Source organism: Rhinolophus sinicus, linkage group LG02, assembly GCF_036562045.2.
Source record: "Rhinolophus sinicus isolate RSC01 linkage group LG02, ASM3656204v1, whole genome shotgun sequence".
NCBI lineage: Eukaryota > Metazoa > Chordata > Mammalia > Chiroptera > Rhinolophidae > Rhinolophus > Rhinolophus sinicus.
Genome location: NC_133752.1, coordinates 162,392,944 through 162,410,058, shown reverse-complemented (window position 1 = coordinate 162,410,058; position 17,115 = coordinate 162,392,944). Strand labels below are relative to the sequence as shown.

The window sequence follows — 17,115 nt, the reverse complement described above, 5'->3', positions numbered from 1 at the left end:
GCAATGCTGTGCAGAGCACGCTGTCAAGAAGGTGGTGTAGTGTCGTGGTGGTAAAGAGTATTCAGATTGGAATCAGATGTGGGTTTGAGTCTCAATGCTCTTAGAGCAGAGTCTAGGGGCTTAACTCTTTGTTTTCTTATCTGTAAAATGGGAATGACTTCAGTTTATACAAAGGAGACAATGCTTGTGACAAAGTGCTATACTAAAGTGTAAGCTGAGCAGAATTTTGAAGTCTATTACAAACTGTGAGTGTTCATGTTATAAACAGCTGGATGATATAAATCAGACAACTATTTTTAATTAAAAACAAAGCTTTTGCTGATTTAAAAAATATTGTTTTCTCTCTTTTAAAAAAATCTGCATTCTGGTGTAAAAATTCAAATGTGAAAGTTAAGTCTTCAGGAGTCTCACCTGCACCCCCATACCTATTCCTTCCAGTTTGCTGTTTACCCTTCCAGAACCTGTACTGTATATTAAAAATATTTTACACAAATGGAGTCGTATGATTTATAAATGCCTTATACCCTTAAAAACTTAACTAAATATATATATGCTAATAGATATAACTATATATATATATATTTATATATATATATGCTAATAGATTTATAACCACTTATTCTTTTTAAGGATGACATCAATGGTTCTCAGTCCTGTTTGCATATTAGATTCACTTGGGGAACTTAAAACCAAAAACCAAAAAATACCAGTGCTCCAAACACACCTAGAGCAATTGATCAGCATCTCAGAAGGAGGGGCCCTAAATGATTATTTTAATATCTCTTGAAGTAATTCTAAGGTTCAACCAGGATTTATACCCATGTGTCTAAGCACTAGTTGATATTGTATGTATATACCATAACATTTACCCTATACTGTTTTGATGGATATTTAGGTAGCAAAGTCCATTCACATACCTGGATATTTGCATATTGTCTATTTACCATGCTGGTGAATAACCATGCCTTGTTCACTCACTTTTTATAAAGAAGTTAGTTTTGATTAAAAGTAGATCTCTGATAATCATTGGATTAATCCAGGAGTTAAGTAATAAACACCCATTATAAAAAGCCTTAATATTTAAAATTGTTCTATACAGGGCTGTTTACATAATTTGTGGGGCCCAGTGCAAAATGAAAATGTGGGGCCCTTTGTTCAAAATTTATTAAAAATTTCAAGGCAGGGAAAACAGAGCATTAAGCAAGCAGAGAGCTCTTCTAAGTGCAAGTCACATGCCCATGAAACCAGTTTGGTTTCTACAATATATTCGGTTATTTGGTCATGAAGGCTGAAGAAAATATTTTTATCATGAGTGATTGCACTTTAAGATCTTTTCCAATTGAAAAATTATGTAATTTTTAGTAACTCCTATGTATATGATAATACATGCTTTACTCTTTACACTGCATGAAACATATTGCCTGTTGATAGCATTACAAATGAGTTTTTAATATAGAATGAACTTTATTGTACTTGATGCCTGGGAAAACAATAAGTATTTCTCTGTCTACTCTAATTCTTGTCATATCTATCCATTTTATTCTTAGGGAGAGAATAAAACAAAAGACAGAAAGCATAGGAAGGTAGACAGAGGACCTAAGTCTCTTAATATCTTGCTCAGAAATTGAGAATTCTCTGAATATAATTAAATCTGTAAGATTTCAGACCTCTTTTGTCCCAAAATTTCTATGGTATAGGCCTTGCAACTTCATCGTACTAAAATACAGAGGGTGCCAAAAAAAAATGCACACACGTTTTAAGAAAGGAAAAAAAACTATTAAAATTGTAATACTTGATATATTAATATACCAATAACAAAAGATGAATACAAGTTATGTGTTTATATTTTTTGGCACCCCTGGTACACAAACTCAAGAAAGAATAAGTGGCTGTTGTATTGATTCTGAGCTTAATTCCAATGGCCACCAATTATATTACACCTTCTGAAATATAACTTTCTCAATGGTCCTGAGTAAGACGTTGCTGTTCCTATTTTCCTTGAAATTGAAGCTCAGAGATATTAAGTAGACTTGCCTAAGATCACAAAGAAACAGAGCCTGGATTCAAACCCCATACTCATCTGACTAAAAGGCCATCCTTTTAATATTAAAAATAGAGGAAGGGGAGAAGACCATGTGAAGATGGAGGCAGAGATCGGAATGATGTGTCTACAAACCAAGGAATGCTGTGGATTGCAAACAACCATCAGAAACTAGGAGAGAGTCATAAACAGATTCTCCCCTCAGAACTTCCAGAAGGAACCACTGCCAACACCTGGGTTTTAGACTTCTATCCTCTAGAACTGTGAGAAAATAAATTCCTGTTGTTGCAAGTCACCCAGTTTGTGGTACTTTGTTACAACGGGCTTAGAAAACTAATACACCATACTTCTGCTTTGGAACAATATTGGGATGGTAAGAGGCCAGAAAAGATGAGAATGGTGACTACTATAAATATGTTTCCCTATAATGCCATTTATTCATCTCACATACTGATGGATGCCCTTGGCACATTGAATGCTCACAAGTAGAATACTCGGGCACACCTGCTGTTCTGCTCTGCTGGTGGCATGCTTATCAAGTCAGTTGTGTTTGTTCCCAGTTGCTCCTGTGATTATAATTTTGTACATTGATTAATATTATACACACTGGTTGAAAAAATAGAGGATTTTATTAAGGGTTGTATGTATGTTACTTCATCCTAGGGTAGAAAATAAGAGAGCTCATTAAAGAATGACCATTATTTTGTAGGTCCTAATAAGTACTTTTTGTAATTCTTACCTGATCTACACAAGAGCTAACCAAACCATTGAAAACAGTTACCGTCTATGTACACAGGGTGTTCACTCTGCACCAATATTGTCCCCAGAAGTTTGTCTATGTTAACTGCATTAGACTCACACAGCCTAGAAGTGGCCAAGCCAAGTTTTAAAATCAAGCAATCTGGCTCAAGGGGCCATCCTTTTTAACTACTATCGAATACTACCTCTAGCTTTGGAGCACATCATGTGCACTAGCTGAATACTTCTTTAATCCAAGGAAATGTAGAAAAGCAGCAATTCCTAAAGAGCAGGGCCCTAGGGTAAACTGCCTGACTCCAGGCCAAGGAGGTCCCACCCAGACCACACGTGCCCTCTGTGAGCCACATTTTCCACAACCCTTATGCTCATTATTTGCAATTGTCCTTGGACGGACTACGTCGATTTAAAAAAAAAATTGTTTTTGTTTCCTTTTTTTTTTTTTTTTCTGTTTTGGGGGGTGAACTTTTGACTCGGGATCTGACTTCGCAGGCCCACGTGTATCCTGTTCTACATCCTAGGGGCGGGGCGAGGCGGGGCGAGCCTGCGCGCTCGCGGCCACAGCCCGGCCCCTTGACGCGGGACTGCGCTTGTCCTCCCCGGCTCGCCGTCTTCGCAGCCATGGCGGCCGCCGCGTTACCCTCGTGGGTCACCCTGCAGTCGGGGGCCAGGACCCTGCGTGCCTTCTCCACTGCCGTGTCTCCAGCCACTCTTACCCGGAGACCAGGCCCGCGTGAGTGTCTGCCGTGTCGCCTCCGGGCTTTGGGGAGGTGAGAGGGCGGGATATCGGACCCATTATGGCCACCACGGTGGGGGAGCCAGCGTCGCCCGGGGGAGGCCGGTGCGTCCTCTATCTCCTGTTGCTGCCTCGGTAGGAACAGCCGTGGATGTGGGTCCGTCCTCTGCGCGCGTGTCGCCCCATTTCTAGCCTCTGATTTCTGTTTCTGGGCCTGTGGGCGCCACGAGCTTGCTTCAGTCCCTCCCCCGTGGCCTGCGCTTTTTGGCGCTCCGTCCACCGGCTACTGACACAGGGTCTCTGTCCAGTCACTGGTAATGTTTCTTCGGCAGTGGTGAACCACAGATTTTCTCGAACGTTAAGAGAAGCATACAGCTGTCCTAGAACAAACTGCAGCTCTGGATTCCATGCGTAGCTATGCTACCAAATGGGATGACCTTCATCCATACAGGCATTAGTATTAAGGTGACCTTCACTCAAGAGAGGTTATAGGGATGCCTGATACCGTGCTTGCCTTAGAAGAGTAGTGAGGAAGACATTTGTTAATGCAGACCACGCAGTGTGAGGTGCTGTAGTGGAAGCGTGAGTGGGGTAACGTGGGAGCATTGAGGAGCCCGCGAGAGTCAGGAAAAGCTCAGTTAAGGCGGAGGCATGTCCAGTTATTCACCAGGTATTGTCCGTGGTACCTTCTATAATCTATCTATTCTTGATACTACCGACAGCCCATGCTAGGCCACCATGTCTCACTTCTACAGCAGTTCCTTTACTGCTCCTTATTTCCTCTCTTGCTCTTCTACATTGAATTCTCACAACAGCCAGAGTGAAGCGTTCAAAAAGCAAATCGTATCACTCCCTGGTTTACAATCTACAAACGGTTTCTCATTGCTTTAAGATAAATGATAAATTCTTTAATGCATCATAGTGGCTCTTCATCTTCTTAACACTTGTCGCTTTAATTTTTCATTCATTTATTCATTTTACAAATACTTAACTCCTGTGTGCTAGGATAAAGCACAAGTCCTTCACCTCATGAAGTTTGTACACTTGGGGATGTGAGACGATAAACAGGTAAACAATGTTAGTACAATGTCAGGTAGTGTTTAGTGCTATAAAGAAAAATAAAATAGGGTGTTGAGAGTGATGGATTAGAGGAAGAGTGGCTATAGGGTCGGATAAGATGGGTAGTCAGGAAAGGCCTCCTTTAGGAATTGACATTTGAGCAGAGTCCAGAGCTATGCTGAGACCTGGGGGAAGAGCATTGTTGGCACAGGGAACTGCAGGTGCAAAGGCCCAGAAGTGAGAATAAGTTTAGGGCTGTGATCAAAGAAGAGAAAAAAGGCCTATGTGGCTGGAGTTAAGTGAGCAAATAAGACAATGGTAGTATAAGATGTCAGAAAGATGAGAAATGGCCTGATCTGTAAAGGCTTATAGGCATTTGGGTTGGATTTATTAATAAATTTGGGATCACGTTGAAAGACTGAACAGGGAAGTGATATAATGTGATTTACACTTTTGAAAGATCACTAGATGCTGTGTGGAGAACTAACTGTAGGAGGGTAAGACTGGAAACAAGACTGGAGACCAGTTTGGAAGCTCTTGTAAGTAGTCCCAGTGAGAAGATGCTGATTTAGATTGAGGTAATAGTGGATAAAGTGGTGTGATTGGATTAAAGATATATTTTGAAGGTAAAGCTAACGGGACTTACTGATATGGGGCTTGAGGAAAAGTCTCAAGGAAGCATGTTAGATTTTTGTCCTGAGTAATTGGATGAATGGCAATACCATTTTCAAGGATTGGGGAGACTAGAGGAAGAAAATCAAGAGCTCTGCCAATGATGTGTTCTAGTTGAGATGCCTATTTAAATATCTCCAACTGCTTTCTCAGTGCTCTCTCTGTTGTACCCCTAAGTTCCAGCCATACTGAACTTTACTTTGATTTTCTGTCTTCTCTCTCTCTAGAACACTTTTCTCACTTGCCTGTTCCAGGGCTACCTCCTGCTTATCTGTAAGGTTTTAGCTTAAAGTCAACTTCTTCAGGGAGATTTCCCCCAACTAATTGACTGGTTCAGTCCCCTACTATCTGTTTCCATTAATGTTTATCGTTTATTTAAATTATTTGTTAAATAGTCATCTTACTTCACAGACTTTATGTTGTGTGAGAGCAAGGACTGTGTTTCTGTTGTGTGTTGCTGCCTTCCTAGTTTCTGGTACACAATATCATTTAAATAACTTTTGAATGAATAAAGGAATTGCTGCTGAGGGATGAATAAAAGTTTGTCTGATGAAGAAATGAGATAGGGAGGGGGTAAGGGATGGAAGTCAGAAAGATGGAAGGGAAGCATGTTCCAGGCAGAGAACAGAAAGCTCAGAAAGACTAAAAGGCATGGTACCGGAAGTTCAGTGTAGTTGTGGGTCCTTGTGAAGGGAGATGCAGCTAAAGATGTGAAGAATGTGATGTCAAGATCAGCGTGCGAAGAATCTTAGAGCTATGCTAATGTCACTACTTTTTGGTCCTTAGTTTTCTTGGCTGTAAATGATCTCTAAATAAGAATAGCAATAATAGGTACAGTTTTTGTGAAAAGTAAGATTAAATGAGGTAACGAAAAGCATTTAGCACAGTACTTAGCATGTGAAAGTGCTCAATAAATATAGTTGTTATTATCATTTTAGTATATAGCCAAACATTTATTAAGAGAGGCAGATGATAATATTTGCAAAGGTATATACTGTATATAAGTAATCTGCCCTCTTCTACAGTTATGTGACTTATTAGGAATGGCTGTTGATTTTTGTTACTGGTGGGGTTGTAGCATTGGCAGTTCTAATATACAGTAGAGAAGGAAAAAGTCAAGTGTTTTCTTCTTTTATAGAACAGAATAATTCCAATATGAGCAAATATATTTATAATTAGAACATTTCAAACCATTTATCTTTAAAGACAAAATATTTATTTCTAACTAGATATTTTAACTTGGGAAAGTGAGTTTATTTGACTATGAACCTTAAAATTTATTGAAAATATTTCTTTAGATGATGAGTTCATCTTATATTTAAATAACTATGGAATTATTTTAACTATTTCTGACTTTTCATTTTCATTAAGATGGTTTTAGTCCCTGAGCTCACAGATAATGGATTATTGTTTTATTTTTTTGTTATTGAATACCTTAAATTGTGTTCAAATTATAGGATCATGATCAGTGCTGAACAATTAACTCTACGTTATAAAATTCTCTATAACTATTGTGTTGTCTTTCAGGCACAACAGAAAAAGCACCCAGATCTGACAGACCACTGAGAAGAAAGGTAAACAATTAATGTACTCTAACATAATATACTATTTTAATGGTTTCTGAAGTTCTGAAGTGAGGCAGATAGTCACAGTGAGGCAGAAGGGTGCTGCCCAAGAAGGATTCACAGGAGATGTTTACTTGGTGACTCCCACAGTCCTGATTCTAGTCTTTGACTGGGTCTTTGTCAGAACCCCGAGAATGGATCATCTTTGAGAGGTGGACTCACTGACATAATCCCAGGAAACAGTACAACCAGAATGTAGAATTATTTTCCATGATGCTTTTAAGACAGGGACCTGGAATGTATGCATTAATCTAACCAATTTGGTCTTACCCTGTGGGCATGTCTGTGGAGGAATCCAAATTATAAAATCACTTGGAGAACATGGAGTCAGAACAAAGGCACATTACTTGGAAGTTAAATGACATCAAATTATAATCGTCCAGAATAGTCATCTTCATAGGAATATTACTGCTTCAGTATGTACATCACACTGGTTTTGATATTGCTTAGATGGGTGTTACTGAATTTTACCTCTTTAAACATGCTTTTGTATTCTGGCCATCCCCTTCTATTGAATATAGTAAAACACACACATATACAAACACACACACACACACACGTATGTTAATGTAATTGACTAAGCTATCATGTAGCTATCCTTGGGCCTAGGGGATACATAATTTCTCGTTATGTATTCAATTAGTTTAACTCTACTTATTTAAGTTCTTATTCTTTATTTTCCTTATTTCTTATTTCCTTTATTTCCAAATTCTCATTGTCACCTCATGTACTGACTTCCATCAAAGAAATTTTAAAAATTATTGCAAAATATATTGTTACCCCTTCATAAAAAAAATGTAAAAAGTTACTAAAAGTCTGAGTAAACAATTAAGATACAGGCATTTTTAGTGAAGGAAATGTGCTACTAAGGAATCCTTGCCAGAGGGATTGAAGAAACAGTGCAGAAATATTTAGGTAGGTTTAATGTGTTTTCATTTGACCAGCAGTAGCTTTGTGGGAGGTCAGATTTTTACATAGGTTGCAGTTTTGCTAGTATTTCTCTTAAATGCAGTTTTCTTTTGCTTTAAAATTAGAAAAACATGTTCATATTCAAAATGTTAAACTGTTTCACGTTTCTTAGGCACTGCCTCCTAGAACAGAGAAAATGGCTGTTGACCAGGACTGGCCTAGTGTTTACCCTGTTGCAGCGCCATTTAAACCCTCGGCAGTACCTCTTCCTGTTCGAATGGGTTATCCAGTAAAGAAAGGCGTGCCCATGGCGAAGGAGGGAAATCTAGAACTTTTAAAGGTAAGATAAGTTGTTGGTTCATTGGCTGAGACTTAAATCGAAATAAACAAAGAAAAATAAAAGAATCATAGGCATTTAAGAATGTAATTAATTGGTCCTATGGCTTTCATTTTGGCTTTTTCTTTTCTATCTTTTCTGTATTGTATCTTTCAAATGGGACTAAGAAAACTGACATAATCTCACCTGAGATTCAGAATTAGGGGGAGATGAAGGTTCCACTTTAAAAAGAGAGATTTCAAAATTTTCTGTCCAGAAAAGTAGAATATTACTTAATGTTATTGTTATTGTCCTTAAACTTCTTTATTTCTCGAAGCAAAATAGGTCATATTAAATGCCTCACTTGGTAGCAGCTATAATGATTTATGAACTATGGGTTTTTAAAGAAAATATAAATATGCTTAGCCTGGGAATGCATATCTTAGATGGTTTCCTTTTACATACAACAGATTTATCAGTGAACTGTATTTTCTATTAAATGAGAGTCTTCCTGAAAAACAAAGAAAAATTTGCTGAAGGGTGATGGTAAAAAATAAGATGGTAACATGGAGAAGAGGTTGTAGGCCTCCGGAGAATAAGGTAAATGAAATTTGGAAATGGGAACATTTCAAGAGAAATAAGAAAACATTGAGGAAACTAATTATTTTCCAAATGAAAGAGGAGAAGTTAATTTATTTTAAAGAAAACGTTTTTTGAAAATATCACTGTGTGAGAGAGAGTAGCAATATATTTGTAATAATATTAATGGTGGTGAATGGTATTTTTATAAACACAAAAATCTAAACATTTAATGCATGCCACCCCTTTTAAGAATCACCTATATTCTTAGTCCAATGATGTGGTCTGTTCATTCCTAGTGAATGTCATTGGATAAGCTAATACATGCAAAGTGTATAGGACAGTGCCTATATAAATGTTATATAACCATTTGCTATTATTTTTTCCTTTTATGATTTTAAGATTATGTCTTCTTTCAAAATAAAAGTATGGAAAAATTAAGCCACCCATCCCATAATTCCAATTTTCAGTGCCTATTTTCTCTTGATTAAAATAAACGTTTTTTGTCCAACATTTAAGACCAGTTACAGCGTTTGTAGTAACTTTCTGCTTGTTCCAATTTTCCTTCAGAATGAGTCTATTTTAACTAAATTTTCTCTTCAGATGCTTAATATTATTTAAGAAATATGTGAGTAAATGTTAATTATTTGAGGTATCAAATCTCAGACCTTTCCTAAACTTCAACTTGCCCTGTGAATGATTAGGCAGCATCTTAATGTGTCATCATAAATGTATTCCCAACTTTATTAAACTGTTCAGTTAAGATATGCTAGCTTCACATATTCATTCAATGGTGAATGTCTACTAAGTACCAAGTGGAAAAAGTATCACCGTGCTATGTATTTCAGGGGAATTAGGAAAATTAAACAATGATCTATGTCTTTAAGTGCTTTCAGTTTTTATAAGGGAAATACATACACCTGTAGATTCATGGCAGGAAGAATACTATAAAGATGACATTTATTTTTTCCAATGTCATTGTCACCTTAAGGTACTTGGTACAAAATATATATTGCAAGGAATTCATAACACCTGTCACATAAAATTAACATTGTAAAAATTGTCTGATTTTATTTATGATAAGGTTTGTTGAGCCTTGATTTAATTTTATGAGAAAATTGTCTTTTTCATGTTTTTTAGACATTTGGTTAATTTAGGCTTTAAATTTTGCTGCTTTAGGTCCCCAATTTTCTGCATTTGACACCTATCGCAATTAAACGGCACTGTGAAGCTCTTAAAGGTAAGTGGCTATTTTGTTAAACTTAATTTTATGTTGAACTTTAAGAATCTCATTTCTGATGATAATGGGGACGATTTACCAAGAGGATATAACATTTGTAAATATGTACGCAACATAGGAGCACCTAAGTGTATATATTGCAATGTTAACAGAACTGACGGGAGAAATAGACAGTGATAATAGTAGGGGACTTCACTAGCCCTTTTTCAACAATGGATATATCGTCTAGACATAAGAAAATAAGGAAACACTGGACTTAAAGTACACGTTAGACCAAATGGACTTACTACGTATTTACAGAACATTCCATCCAACAGTAGCACAAGACACATTCTTTTCAAGCACTCATGGAAAACTCTCCAGAATATATTATATGCTAGGTCACAAAACAAGTCATAATAAATTTAAGATTGAAATCGTATCAAGCATCTTCTCTGATCACTATGGTATGAAATTAGAAATCAATTACAAGAACAAAAGTGGAAAATTCAGAATATTTAATCAAATAATGTGACCCTGAACAACCAGTGGGTCAAATAAGAAATCAAAAGAGAAAAAAATAATCTTGAGACAACTGAAAATGGAAATATAACATACCAAAATTTATGGAATCCAGCAAAAGCAGATCTAAGAGGGAAGTTCATAGCAATAAACGCATTAGGAAACAAGAAAGATCTCCAGTAACCTAACTTCACACCTCAAGGAACTAGAAAAAGAAAAACAAACTAACCAAAGTTAGTAAATTAGTAGAAGGAAGGAAATAACAAAGATCAGAGTGGAAATAAATGAAAAAGAGACTAAAAAGACAATAGACTCAATACCAAAAAAACAATCCAATTTAAAAATGGACAGAGGACCTCAATAGTTATTTCTCCAAAGAGGACATGCAGATGGCCAATAGAAAAGATGCTCATGTCACTAATCAGAGAAATGGAAATTAAAATCACAATGAGATATCACCTCTCTCCTGTCAGAATGACTGTCATTAATAAATCAACAAATAGCAAGTGTTGGCATAGATGCAGAAATCCCACCTGCACTGTTGGTGGGATTGCAAATTGGTGCAGCCTCTATGGAAAACGGTTTGGAGGTTCCCCCCAAAAGAAAAGTAGGATTACCTCACAACCCAGTAATTCCACTCCTGGGTATTTATCCAGAGAAATCCAAAACACTAATTCAAAAAGGTATATGCATCCCTATGTTCATTGTAGCATTATTAACCATAGCCAAGATATGGAAGCAACCCAAGAGCCCATTAATAGACAGTTGGTTCAGGAAATAGTGGTACTTACATTCAATAGAATATTACTCAGCCATAAAAAAGAATGAAATCTTACCATTTGCGACAACATGGACAGACCTAAAGGACATTATACTAAATGAAATAAGTCAGACTGAGAAAGACAAATACCATATGCTCTCACATGTGGAATCTAAAGAACAGAATAAATGAATGAACAAAACAGAAACAGACTCACACAGAGAACAAGCATAGTTGCTAGGGAAGAGGGTCTGGGGAACTGGATGAAAAAGTTGAAAGGGTTAAGAAATATAAATTGGGGGGCGGCCGGTTGGCTCAGTTGGTTAGCACTCAATGCTCATAACACCAAGGTTGCTGGTTCAATTCCCATATGGGCCAGTGAGCTGCGCCCTCCATAACTAGATTGAAAACGATGATTTGACTAGGAGCTGATGGGTCCTAGAAAAAGTTTCCCAGTATTCCCCAATAAAAAATTAAAATATGTATATATATATATAAATTGGTCGTTACAAAATAGTCACGGGGATGTAAAGTACAGCATAGAGAATATAGTCAGTAATGTTGCAATAACTGTATAGTGCTAGGTGGGTACTAAACTAATTGGGGGGTCACTGCATAAATTATATAAATGTCCAACTACTATGCTATATACCTGAAACTAATATAAAGTAATATTGAATGTCAACTGTAACTGAAAAAAATAATTTTTTAAAAAGGCAATACAAAAGATCAATGAAACTAAGAGCTGTTTTTTTAAAAAGATAAACAAAATAGGCAAACATTTATTTGGACTTACCAAAAAGAAAAGAGAGAAAACTCAAATAAATACAGTTATAATTGAAAATGGAGACAATACAGTTACTACCATAGGAATACAGAGGGTCCTAAGAGACTACTGTGAAAAATTATATGCCAAGAAATTGGAAAACTTAGAAGAAATGTATGCATTCCTAGAAATACAGTCTACCAAGAGTGAATCATGAAGAAATAGAAAATCTGAACAGACTGATTACTAGTAAGGAGATTGAGAAACCAAAACCTGACAAAGGAAAATCTAGTATCTGATGGCTTCACTGGTAAATTCTATTAAACATTTAAGGAAGAATACCAGTTCTTCTCAAACTCTTCCAAAAAATGAAGAGGAGGGAACACTTCCAAGCTCACTTTACAAGGCCAGCATTATTCTGATACCAAAGCCAGACAAGGACACTATAAGCAAAGAAAATTAGAAGCCAGTATCCCTGATGAACATAGATGCAGAAATCCTCAACAAAATATTAATGCACCAAATTCAATAGTACATTAAAAATATCTCACACCATGATTAAGTGGGATTTATTCCAGGAATGCAAGGATGGTTCAACATCTGCAAATCATTGTGATATACCATATTAACAAAATGAAGGCTAAAAATCATATAAGTATTTCAGTAGATGCAGAAAAAGCATTTGACAAAATTCAACGTTCTTTCATGAAAAAAACTCAACAAACTGTACAGAGTGAACATACCTCAACATAATAAAGGCTATATATGATAAAACCACGACTAATATACTCATGGTGAAAAGCTGAAAGCTTTTTTTCCTAAGATCAGGACAAGCCACTTTTACTCAACATAGTACTAGTTCCTAGCCAGATGTTAGGCAAGAAAAAGAAATAAAAACCATCCAAATCAGAAAAGAAGTAAAATCGCCTCTTATTTGCAGATGACATGATATTATACATAGAAAACCCTAAAGACTTCACAAAAAATTGTTAGAACTAATAAACAAATTCAGTAAATTTGCAGGATACATACTCAATATACAAAATCAGTTGTATTCCTATATGCTTAAAATGAACTATCAGAAAGATAAATTAAGAAAGCAATCTCATTTAGTTGCATCAAAAAGAATAAAATACTTAGGGATAAATTTAATCAGGCTGGTGAAAGATCTAAACACTGAAAACTCAACAAAAAATTGATAAAAGAAAGTGCAGAAGACATAAGTGGAAAAATATTCTCTGCTCATGTCTTAGAAGAATTAATATTGATAAAGTGTCCATACTACCCAAAGCCCCCTATAGATTCCCTGCAATCCCTATCAAAATGCTGATGGCATTTTTTTACAGAAATAGATAAGAAAAACAATCCTAAAATTTGTATGGAACTAGAAAAGACCCTGAATAGCTAAAGCAATCTTAAGAAGAACAAAGCTGGAGGCATCAACTTCCTGATTTCAAATTATATCACAAAGCTATAGTAATCAAAACAGTATGGCATTGAGATAAAAACAGACCCATAGATCAATGGAACAGAGTAAAGAGCTCAGAAATAAACCCACACATATATGGTCAATTAATTTATGACAAAGAAGCCAAGAATATACAATGGGGGAAGGATGGTCTCTTCAGTAAATAATGTTGGGAAGACTGGATGGGAAAAGAATGAAACTGGGCCCCTATCTTAAACCTAACACAGAAATCAACTCAAAATGAATTAAAGACTTGATTGTATCACCTGAAACCGTAAACTCCTAGCAGAAAACGTAGAGAAAAATCTCCTTAACACTGGTCTTGGTAATGATTTTTTGGATTTGACACACAAAGCAAAGGCAAAAGCAAAAATAAACAAGTGGGACTACATCAAACTAAAAAGCTTCTGCACTGCAAAGGAAACCATCAACAAAATGAAAAGGCAGCCTGTGGGAATGGGAGGAAATATTTACAACTCATATATCTGATGAGGGGTTAATATCCAAAATATATAAACTCATACAACTCAATAGCAAAAAAAAAAAACACACAAGAAACCCAAGTCATCTAATTTAAAAATGGGCAGATGAACTGAGTAGAGTGGACATTTTTTCCAAAGAAGACATACAAATGGCCAACAAGTACATGAAAAGATGTTTAACGTCACTAATCATCAGGGAAATGCAAATCAAAACATGAGATATCTGTCACCTTACACATGTTAGAATGGCTGTCAGCAAAAAGACAAAAAATGACAAGTGTTGGCCAGGATGTAGAGGAAAGGGAACTCTTTGCATTGTTGGTGGTAACTTGGTGTAGCCACTATGGAAAACCGTATGGAGGTTCCTCAAGAAGTTAAAAATAGAGCTATCAGATGATCCAGCAATCTCACTTTTGGGTATTTCTCCGAAGGAAATGAAATCACTATGTTGAAGAGATATTCATTGCAGCGTTATTCAAAGTAACCAAGATACAAAAACAACCTAAGTGCCTGTCAACAGCTGAATGGATAAAGAATAAGTTGTATATATATATAAAATGGAATATTATTCAGCCGTGAGAAAGAGGAGAATCCTGCCATTTGCAGCAGCATGGATGGACTTGGAGGGCAGCATGGTAAATGAAATAAGTCAGACAGAGAAAGACAAATACTGTATGACATTATGTCCATATGTCTAAAAAAGTTGAACTCATAGAAACAGACTAGAATGGTAGTTACCAAGGGCTGGGAGGTAGGGGGAAAAGGAGATGTTGATCAAAGGGTGCAATCTTCCAGTTATAAGATGAATAAGTTTTGGGGATCTAATGTACAGCATGGTGGTTATAGTTAATAATACTGTATTATATACCTGAAACTTGCTAATAGAGGAGATCTTAAATGTTCTCACCACAAAAAAGAAATGGTAATTATATGATGTGATACAGGTGTTAGCTAAGCTATGGTGATAATCATGTTGCAATATTTAAGTATCAAATCCACATATACACCTTAAACGTACACAATGTTATATGTCAATTAGATTTCAATAACACGGGAAAAAATGTCATTTCTAATATGCTGTATAGCTTTACATTCTGAATGATTGCTGGTTTCTCCTGTTTTTAAGGATTTTTAAGTTGTTTTCAGTAAATTGTCTGATGTCAAATCTGCAAATTTCTTTTCTTTTTTGCAGACCACTCTATAAGGTGCTATGAATAATAAATAGAATCATAATCTTTGCTGAAGTAGGTTAGGGACTCGATGAAGTATAGAAAGCACACTGAAGAAAATGTTTTAGAATATTGCCAATAGATTGCAAATCAGTATGATTTAAACTGAAGATAGTGTAGAAACAATGCTGAGTACCTGAATAGTCAGTGTGATCAGTAATGGAATACTTTCCAGAGAAGAGTTATCATGAAGAAATTGTTTAAAATTTGAAAGAAAATTGAAGAGAGATATACATGTGGTAACATCAAATCATAGAAGAGCTGGTGTTGCAAGGCAGTAGTCTCATGCTTCTGTTTTCCCACCCTGGCCCCTCATTCTAGAAGTGTTGTCTTTTATCATTATTTTGGCCTGGTAATAACTTCCAGAGAGTATATTTATTTTATGTATGTTTAATTACCTGAATATGATTGTACTTCCATTTCTGGATTCAGTGATTTTTGAACAACAGCTATAGATTCCTCGATACAAACACAGATTTCACTCATGTTCCTAGTTTTCCTTCCCACATGCATGGAGAGATAGGCAAAAAAGAGCTGTTTTGTTCATGGTTTTATGTGTTTTCATAATATGTAAATATTGCAACTTTATTTCTGATCTCATTTGCATTGTACTATATCTAGAATAAGCAAATTTGAATCGTTTTTGGTTCACAGCTATGAGTTATTGAATGTGTAGTTTAATTCAAGAGTTAGTATCTTTGAATGCAGTCTGAAATTCCTGCTGATTTAAAGGTGATGGATAAATGCTCAGGATGCTTAAGGCTTTTCAGGAAAGAAAAAGCAATCGAGAAACACTTCACCAGTAGGCTGATTATGTTTGAAGGAGAAGTGAGGATAGTGAACATGACTATGATGAAATTTTCGCTTTTGGGAGGGTCTTTCATTTAAAAATATAAGGAAAAAGGTACAAAGAGGTCTCAAAAAGTAGGAATAAGTATCTTAACTCTCAAAATAAGGGAAGAAAATATTTCTTCTATCTCCTTTCGTTTATGTGGTCTTCTGTTTTGAAACATTAGGGCGCTTTTCTATCCCTTTAGATTATCCATTTCTGTGTTCGTTAGTGCCTGGTGTTTGACACTGATCACTGCTACAGATTTGTGCCCATTTGGCACAAATCATGTGTCACTTTTTGATTCTTTGCAAAGCCAGTTGACAAATGAATTACACTTATAAATTCCATTTTTTCCCCTTTTTAAACATTATTTTACAATGTGCATTTGAAATCTAGAAACAAATGAGATATTTCTAAAATACTTCCTAATATCTAAATGAAAGGCTTTCCATACAGCACATTCAGAAGAGTAGCATTATATTTTTCATTGTTTAAGTGAGTGTTTTAATCTTTCTTCCTTAATTTTGCCTTTATACTTCTGCCAGCTTCTGGATTTAGATTGTATCTTCTAAATAATTCAAAGGCTTTTCAAATATTTCTTCAGTTTTCTCTCAAAGTAGGTCAGTTTAGATTTTATATCTAACTTGCAAATGGAAAATCTGAAGCACAGGAAAGTTAGGTAATTTACCAAAATTTTAATAATCAGTGGCAGAAAAGTAAAAACCAAGGTCTTCTGAAGTCTAGTCATTGCTCTGCCTATCAGATGAATAAAGGCTAATAGGGGTCTATTAGGTACTTTCCAGTTGGCTGTATTTTTTTAAACATGTAATCAGGTCATTTACTATAAAAGCTGTAATTATCATCTGGTGATTGAAATGACTTATTGAAAGGTTTTTAAAAAAAGATTCATTTCAAATCCAGGAACTCATAAAATTCCCCAAACTGTCTCTCTTATAAAAGTGTTGTATCTTCTATGGCAGGATGCTGGAATTAATCCATGATAGGAATGAAATTACCTCAGTAATCTTGTTCTGTTCATTTTATTTAAATGTTAAAATGTTCTTAATTGCAAAGATGCTTCTTTCCCCTCAAAGTTTCTGAATATTGAACACTTAAACAGGGTGTTTAGGGAATTGTGTGAGCT

General features: G+C 35.8%; 1 protein-coding gene across 3 annotated transcripts in view; it reads left to right on the top strand.

The window, feature by feature from the left end:
- The first annotated feature begins 3,350 nt into the window (after positions 1 to 3,350).
- Positions 3,351 to 17,115, top strand: part of MRPS35 (mitochondrial ribosomal protein S35) — a 41,113-nt gene continuing 27,348 nt past the window's right edge. Inside the window, exons 1-4 of one of the 3 annotated variants that reach the window (XM_019737304.2) lie at positions 3,351 to 3,530; positions 6,792 to 6,838; positions 7,971 to 8,138; positions 9,873 to 9,933. In XM_019737304.2, coding sequence (XP_019592863.2) covers positions 3,419 to 3,530; positions 6,792 to 6,838; positions 7,971 to 8,138; positions 9,873 to 9,933 — 388 coding nt within the window. In that variant the 5' untranslated portion in view covers positions 3,351 to 3,418. Of the gene's footprint in view, positions 3,531 to 5,065; positions 5,132 to 5,576; positions 5,596 to 6,791; positions 6,839 to 7,970; positions 8,139 to 9,872; positions 9,934 to 17,115 lie in introns of those variants that run through there. The other 2 variants (XM_074325869.1, XM_074325870.1) reach the window with 2 other exon arrangements.